The sequence below is a fragment of the Trachymyrmex septentrionalis genome, unplaced genomic scaffold (genome assembly GCF_001594115.1).
Source record: "Trachymyrmex septentrionalis isolate Tsep2-gDNA-1 unplaced genomic scaffold, Tsep1.0 scaffold101, whole genome shotgun sequence".
Taxonomy (NCBI): domain Eukaryota; kingdom Metazoa; phylum Arthropoda; class Insecta; order Hymenoptera; family Formicidae; genus Trachymyrmex; species Trachymyrmex septentrionalis.
This window is the reverse complement of record NW_017304136.1, coordinates 780,573-789,500: the sequence shown is the minus strand read 5'-3', so window position 1 is coordinate 789,500 and position 8,928 is coordinate 780,573. Positions and strand designations below refer to the sequence as shown.

General features: G+C 31.6%; 2 protein-coding genes across 2 annotated transcripts in view; one reads left to right on the top strand and one right to left on the bottom strand.

The window, feature by feature from the left end:
- Positions 1-8,928, bottom strand: part of LOC108756615 (V-type proton ATPase subunit B) — a 17,467-nt gene that overhangs the window by 6,178 nt on the left and 2,361 nt on the right. The gene's annotated exons all lie outside the window — the stretch shown is intronic.
- Positions 1,167-8,928, top strand: part of LOC108756623 (4-hydroxybutyrate coenzyme A transferase-like) — an 11,087-nt gene continuing 3,325 nt past the window's right edge. Inside the window, exons 1-2 of the mRNA XM_018500578.1 lie at positions 1,167-1,605; positions 7,851-8,003. Coding sequence (XP_018356080.1) covers positions 1,407-1,605; positions 7,851-8,003 — 352 coding nt within the window. The 5' untranslated portion in view covers positions 1,167-1,406. The remainder of the gene's footprint in view (positions 1,606-7,850; positions 8,004-8,928) is intronic.

The following is an 8,928-nucleotide window of genomic DNA, read 5'->3' as shown; positions in this document are numbered from 1 at the left end:
TTCGCGTCGCATGCTCCAACATGCTTCTACTTTCTCCAATCGTAGCTCCTACTCACTCAAACGCGCTCGTTAAAATGAGTAGGAGCTAAGATAGGAACATGTCGAAGCATGCGACAAGTGAACAAACCTTTAGGAGAAAGATACTGTCCAACTTCACACAAATGTTGTATTCCTTTCACCATGGCTGACACTACTGACGAGAGCGAGACTCAGCGAAAAGCGCAAGAGCCGAAAACTTGTGACAACGATTGCCGCTACGTTTATATCGCTCGCGATATAGCGCTATATTTATACGTGTGGCTCGCAAATCCGGCGCGGTGGCGCTGCATTCAGTTTACGCTAGAGCACGTCAATGCTGCGTCCAATCAGGACGAGAGTCACATGATCAGTTTCTCCAATCTCTTCCATGCCGATGGAGTGATTTGATGCCCGCATCCAATCAGAGGAGACGGAGGTCACGTGATGCAGTTGCCACTCTGTGCGCTCTCTCTCTCTCTCTCTCTCTCTCTCTCTGAGGCTCTCTAGTTTACGCTTATAAAATCCCTCTAGTAAGGAATCAAATCATAAATGGCAGCGTTTAAAGGGATTCGAAATCTGACCAATCAGAAATCAGTGCCCCTTATGACTTGACTTCACTAGGGAGATTTTACGCTGTTGACAATAGCCTATAATTTCCATCAAGAGTTTAAACCGGATCAGAATGTAAGAATCAACTACAGTCGAGCACTCCCCTGTTGTTCGAGCAGGAGAATACTTGACTATAATTGGTTGGTTCTTACATTCTGATCCAGTTTAAACCTTCGGTGAAAATTAGAGTGTTCTTCTTAGGCCGAAATCAGATTATGCATTGAAGATTGAGATTAAAGATTGAAATTTCACCAATGAGGACAAAGAAATTTTGACTCCTTTTCTGGTTGGTCAAATTTCAATCTTTTAATCTTCAATCTCATTCTTCAATGCGTAGTCTGATTCCGGTCTTACATGAGGCATAAGAAAATCAACCAATCAGAGTCCTTTATTTCACAGAAAGGAAGGAAATAAAGCACTTTGATTGGTTCATTTTCTTATGCCTCATGTGTTATGCAATAGTCTGTGCTTTCCGCTTCTTCAATGCGTAGTCTGATTCCGACCGTCTGTCGTCTCCCACTTTCCGGCTTCCCGCGATCTGTTTGCTGTCATTTATTGAATTTCGCGCGGCATCGCGATAGTGGAGTGAGTGGAGACGTACGAGTGGTGGTCGTCGCGTTTCAAGTTTCCCACGGAGGTGTATAGATAGGAGGGGTAAAGGGGTTTTTGACGTTCACTCCACTCTCTTGTGAGTTAATCTGAGTTAGTCTGAGTTAGAGTCGAATACAGTTCGCTCGCGGGAGCGATTTCAGCACCGGTGACAATTAGTAGACGAAGTGATGGCGAGCTTTAAACATCTCACCAGCCTAACAAAGGCACTCGCGACGATGACGTTCCCGTCGCGGCCCTGTCTTCAGCATGCCACGAGAAAGACCTTCTTTACGTACGTAAACGAACCGTCAATGCCAATCCCCAACAAGGAACCCTGCTGGTTGAAGACTGCCGATGAGGCCATCGAACAGGCCGAACTCGACTCAGGTAATCGATTATCTTTCATCCCTTGCCGACTTCGAAAAAGGCGCGTTACATCGTGATTTCTCGGTCGGATTAACCAGATGTTAGATTACCATTCAATTTCGACATCTAAAGCTGATCCTTTAATGTCGATTTTTTTTCTATGAATGCTTTCCATTTGATGGCACAAGTCAACACAAATAACCGTTCTATCTTTGTTATTCATGAAATGAATATTATTTAAGAAGGATCGACCTTTAGATTGATTTGTGTTACTAAACAAAAAACGTGTTATAGGTGAGACTAAATAAAAATTGAGACAGTGATTTGCTTTATACGGCACGAAATGTTGACGCAGCTATTCAAGTTATTCAAATGTGAGTCTCAATGACGCATGGATTTGCGTTCGTCATCCGCTAACAAGAAATATTTCAATCTTTAGAACTTGGATACAAATCAATTCTCTGGAACTATTATAAAATAGTTATGATTATCTGGCGCTTATAGTATGTTTTATGATATTTCAGTTATTTCTTTACTCGAATAGAATTTATTTCTGTAATGTCATATTTTTTCATATTGTTTGTCCATATTGTTCTTCCTGATTATTCAAGAGTGAGATGTAGCCTGAAATATTTTAGACTGAAATATTCTGGACTGAATGATGAATGGATGATCGGAATGCACATGCAGTTCAGTGTCAATTTTCAAGAGTGGCCTATTATGTATATATATGTATATTGGACTTCCTTTCTAACGAGCTGCTTATCGTCCCCGCGATTGAATTAACTTATGCGGCGAGACAAACGGTAATACACCGCGAAGGTTACCATAATATTTTGTTACCATAATTTTAACTTTGCAAATATTTGTGTTTTTAAATTCTCGTTTGTAGAAATCCTGTTATAAGTACAAGAAACAAACGTACGTGATGGTTCTTATATAAATTAATTTTTAAAAGAAACGTATGTAGAACGTTATTATAGTCGTATGAATTTTAAATGATTTATAATTATCTTATCTTTTTTTTAATTATTGTATAAAAACGCACGCGTCTGGATACTTAAATTTCGTTATAGATGATCGAGTAAGTATAATAATTGAAATTGACTTGTATACTTTTACATTTACATAAGTGTATTTAGCACAAATATTTTTATGTCATCTCTCTGTAAAATTTGGTCGCTCGATATATTATATACGTGTTTGTGTTTGGCCACATTTTGTGCCGTGACAGATCCTCTAGACTTATGAGATAATCTATTGCTAGTCGGCAACCGACTCGAGATATTTTTAGTATTTCGCCTTGAATTCACGGCATTATTTTTGGTACGACCTTAGCCTAGACAATACGGATAAACACACCCGTGACCAACTGTAATTTATTTATTTTTTCATAATTATGCTGCATTGTTGAAATTTTTAATTTTTATATGTTCGAATCTACAGTTTTCTTCGCGAACTAAGAATACCTAAGAGAACACTTATTGCATAAATCTGTTGTGCCTGTTTGTAAATTAATGTTTAATCAGAGTTAAGAAAAGCATAAAAGAATTATTTTTTAAGCGCTGTGACAACAAAGACTTTAGAATTGTGTCTCTTTTGATTTCTTTGATATTATAAATGTTTACACATGCATGTATTATGGTAATTCAATCGGGTTTTTATATAGAAAAAAAAATAAATTTATATAGAAAAGTAAAAGAATTATCCTGAAAATTTAATTAAAAATTTTACATAAGTTAAGATTATCTATGTTTTGGATAGATCTCCAACTGAATAAAACTTATATATTAATAGACATAAATATTTATTCATACTTCATATATTTGATTATGAAAATTGGCGCAAAATATTGCTAACTATCGCTGCTTATATGCAGCGTTTAAATGTAAATTTTTCGAGCGTTTGCGATAAAATCGATTATCAATTCTGAAAATGCCGATTACTGAAAAATTTATGACATCGTTCGTATTATGTTCGTTACCGAGGACATAAATGAAGCATTTACATTTCTGCAGATAAAGAAAACTGATGGTCGATCGATGTTAATTAATCATAAAAATTTATTACTATTAACTACTTGACTCGAAATGTATTTACTCGTATAGAAACAATGGAAGATTAATTTCATTCTCGATTTTTTCCTATATATAATAATTTCATAATTTATATATATAAGAAGATGTTATAAACATTATGTAAATAATATAAATGCAAATCGCCCAGAGTTTGTTTCTAGAATTACATTCGTGATTACATCGTTTCTTTTATTCTTGCGTAGTCTAAAGTGATGTCATTTGTATAAAGTGTCCTTGATACTTTCAATGCCATTTCTAATTTATCCCCATTTTGCCGTCTCTATAATTTAAACTATTTTAAACCATATGAGTTTTGTAAATTTTATATTTGTGGCTTATAAATAATTCTTACAGTTTTTTTACTTGTCTTTTTATAATATATTTTTTTTTTTTTAATCAATGGAAAAAAAATTCACTGACAGCTGTGTAGATAATACTAGAAAAATGAATTACCAATATTGACTTCGATGTACAGTGAAAACAAAAAGTATTCGTACAAGGTTTAAACAAAATTTTTATAAACAAGAATTTTTTATAAAAAAAATCTTATTTGTAGAAAATAAACATTAATTAGCAATTTTATACAATGAATACATTCTGTTCTAACATACAAATGAGTTTCGCATTTCTGATATTATAAGCTTTAAATTTTTCGATTGTACGAATACTTTTTGAGCATCCAAATAATGGAACTTTTAATTTCCGCTTATTTTTTAGATGATATATTTTCTATAATTAATACACATCTTTTGATATATATAATTTTAAGAAACATACAATCTATTTTATACTTTATAAATAAATTAATTACCCAGCAAGAAATGATCATTAATTAAACATCGAATCGACGTCAAATTGATGTTGAAATCATCGTATCGATATCGATTTGACATCAATTCGATGACTCATTTCTCGCTGGATAATATTTAATTTTTAAAAATAAAGTTTTTTTAAAAAATATTTTCTCTGTACGAATACTTTTTGTACTCACTGTATGCAGATATGCGTTACGTATACGTAAATATCAAAGTCTAGTTCTTACGAGTAGATACGCAGCCAACTGCCAACTAAAGTTTCGTTAACTAGCGTTTTGTCGTTAGTAAATCAGATTATACAGAGTGTCTGTTAAGTAACGTCGGAGCCGCATTAGGGGTGTAGAATAGGTCAAGAGGAACCGAAAAGTCTTATACCATTTTGTAATTTTCGCAGTTAACAAGATATTAATTACTAAAAATGGCCAAATATTGGTCTTTTATAATTTTTTTCTTAAATATTATCAATTTTATAAAAAAAACTATAAGAGATAAAAATTGTTTATTTTCTTCTTATAAAGTTTTAAGAATTTTTTCAGAATTTTTTATCAACTTTTTAATATTACGTTTTCTTATTTTTATTATTATGAGAAAATACGGTATTAAAAAATTCTGAAAAAATTCTCAGAACTTTATGAGAAGAAAATGAACAATTTTTGTCTTTTACAGTTTTTCTGTAAAGTTGATAGTATTTGAGAAAGAAATTATTAAAGATCAATATTCGGCCATTTTTAGTAATTAATATTTTGTTAACTATTGCGAAATTTGCAAAATGGTGTAAAATTTTTTTGTCCACCTTGACCTATTCTATGCTCCCAATGCGGCTCCAACCTTACTTAAGAGATACCTTGTATATCTCCGTAATGTAAACAATATGTGTAATCTACCGATTCTCTTCCTGTGTAATTATGCTCAGTTTACATAAAAAAGCGTACTTTATACGAATTTATTTTTGCAGTTTTAAATCTACTTCAATATTTAAAATCTTCAGGATTATTGGCGGTATCTTTCAATAAGAAAACGTAATTAACGTCATAGCATTAATTAAAACATGACGTAGGTACAAAAGTCATATATGATCACGTAACATATTGCAGATACATAGCTGATAATTTTCGAGATCAAAGTATTACTTGTTATATAGGAAAATTAAAAATTCCCTCTTATAATAATATTTGCATTATTATCTACCTTTAAAGTTATTTGGATTTAAAACTGTTTTTTAACTAATTTGATGAATTATGTATTGGATAAGTGGATCGTATTTTTTATAAACATATTGAATAATGTAACACTGCGAAGTACAGGAATTCATATTCCTGTGCTAAACAAAAGTTCCGATAAGATATGTGCAATAAAAACTTCTGTCGGATATCCGATTATTATCAACAAAGTTCGATTTGATAATAGATATATTTTTTTAGTATAGATAAAGTTAATAGTTTATAATAGTAGAATATATGTGGAATTGTCAATTAGTTTGCAGTCTCGATAAGTAATACCTTACAAAAATTGTTATTAATATTTCAGACGCATTCGAATTTAATAAAATGAGATCTGCTTTTTTATTTGTGCACTAGATTATATTAAAACTTTTTTTTGCTTTAGCCAAATATCATATATATATATGCCTATTTCACTTAAGTTCTAAAAATGTACATTAATTCAGTTATCGAAAACAGATCTGTAATCGACCAAATAAATACATAACACTTAATCCGACGTCATTGTTGCTGGGTCATAATGATCCGAGACATTTTTAAACATCTATATTTTCTTACATATTTCGTAGATTTTAACCGCCCTGTAACTGGAGCTAAGACTTTCTAAAACCATTGACATTGCGAGAATAGACCAAAAAAATATCCGGGTTATCATGAGTCATCTCAATGTCCGTGTAACATTTTAGCATTACAATAATGCCGGGTTCAGATATTTACTAAGAGATATGTCATTATTACGATAAGTGTGTAAACATTAAATCATAACGTACTATAATCTAGAGTGTTGGGATCCAAAGTACAAAAATTATCAAACATATCAGTTTAGCGTAGAATAATTTTTTCTTTGTTAACTTTTATAATTGAATATGATTACATGTAGTAATAATATTTGACAATAATATATATATATGATAATAATATATTATTATTACAAATAATAATATATTATTATTATTTGTAATAATAATATATTATAATAATAATATATTATTATTATTTGTAATAATAATATATTATAATAATAATATATTATTATTATTTGGGTCACAAATGGAGGGATCTTGCTCAGGGACGGGAACAATGGCGGGATTTGGTATTTGCGGCAATGAGCTTTCGAATTCCTAACGCCTAATAATAATAATAATAATAATGATAATGATAATAATATTCTGAAAAAGATTGATTAGTAAGTTCATCAAGATTCACTGCAAAAACGTATCGATAAGCTGTTATAACAAATTGCATTAAGATTAAAACCAATATTAAATTAGTTACGTAAATGCAAATCTTATCTATATAAATATTAAATTTTTTATCGAAATTTAAGATAAGTTAAAATACAAAATGGAAAAATGATAAAAAATGTCACTTTGATGCAATTTTAGAACTGAAAAAATGCATTTTAGGACATGAATAAATGCGTTTGAATACTGTAGCGCACAAAAATATAATAGCTTACAAACTCTTATTGGAATATAATAGGATATAAATAGAATAGAATTCATTCACTTTAGCGTAGCTAAAGTCAAGAAGGGGACTTGTTTTACAATTTCTATCCTTAACGGGATAAAAATTGTAAACTGGAGCCGCCTGTTACTGATAAAACTAACATTTTTGACGTTTTTGTCCCTGTCGAATTTCTTCATAGTTGATTTCACGGAATAAAAATTCCTTTTCCACAATTAAAATGTACATGCTAATGTACTTGTCGCTGATGTACCATTATTTTATGTCCAAAGCTGGAAAAAATAAAAAATTACACATTTCTTTATCTATTTTTACTTCAGTATGACGACCAACGTGAAAGTAAAATGAATAAAGAAATCTATAATTTTTTTTTCAGCTTTGGACATGAAATACACCAGCGACAAGTACATTAGCATGTACATTTTAATCGTGGAAAAGAAATTTTTATTTCGTGATATCACTACGAAGAAATTCGATAGGAACGAAAATATCGGAAACGCTAGTTTTATCGGTAATATAAGCGACTCTAGCATCCCCTTAACACACATCCATCCAGCCATACCATACTTTGAGTTTATAAAATCTTATTATTTGATCTTAGCCGATTTAATTTCGAGTAAATTTTGCTTTGACGGAATCTTGACTTGTGCATAGAAAGAATATTTCTCAATTCTTTTTATTTGCAGATCAGGTGGTGTACGTTCAAGGTGCGGCGGCGACACCCGTTGAATTACTGAGAGCGATGACCGATTACGGGGTACGCTGCGATGTAAGAAATGTCCGTTTATATCACATGCATCTCGAGGGAGCAGCCCCGTTTGCTAAGCCAGAAAACGCAAGTACGTTACATTCCTGCACATACGTAATCTTCTGCTGCTTTTCTTGCAATATCTCAATAACAACTTGCATTTAACGCGTTGTTCCTTACTTTTTTTGTGCCGCACAGCTGGCTCTGTACGGCTGACTTTTGTTTCTTTTATCTCTATTTTGCATAATTTTTTTACCTGAACAAGCTTTTATGTAAAGGAGGATGTTAAGCTACCTTTTTCGACCAAAATGTAAAAATTTCCGAGATGTACAAAGTATATATCTGAGACATCATATCGTCAAGCGGATTTGAATAGTATGTATTTATATCGCTTATCTTGAGGAAACATCAGAATTATGGGAAAATTTGCCGTTAAAATTCTTAGATTTAGATCTAAAAAAGTGAGTATATCGAATTTTTTCAATAAATACTACACATTTTTTCAGATATATGGTAGTAACGTATACTGGAGGTATTAAAAGTATTAAAAAAAAAAAGACAAAAAACACAATGACGCTTTTCATGACTTCTTAGGGCTGTGTTCCACTTAACGTTCATAACGCTCGCGACTATCATTTGTCTTTACTTTTTGATAAACAATAAGAATAAAATGATTTCACAAGCATTAAAAGCGTCTGATAATAGGCCTACATATTATATTATATAATATATCTTACTACGCCTTCAGTATACGTATAGAGATTATAACAAAGTGATGCCCCAATGAATACAGTAATTATATTTTATTACGTTATACAATGGCATCAAATTGTACGTCTTGCAGAATTTCTTTTTTCAAATAGAAGCGTTTGCGCGTTTAAATAATACAATCCTTATTGCTCAATTCTTATCTTACTTTTTCAATAATGTGATAGCATAAATATGATAGATTTATTTGTTTTGATCACGATTTCTCCCATATTCCTGACGTTTTCCCAAAATAAGCAATATATATG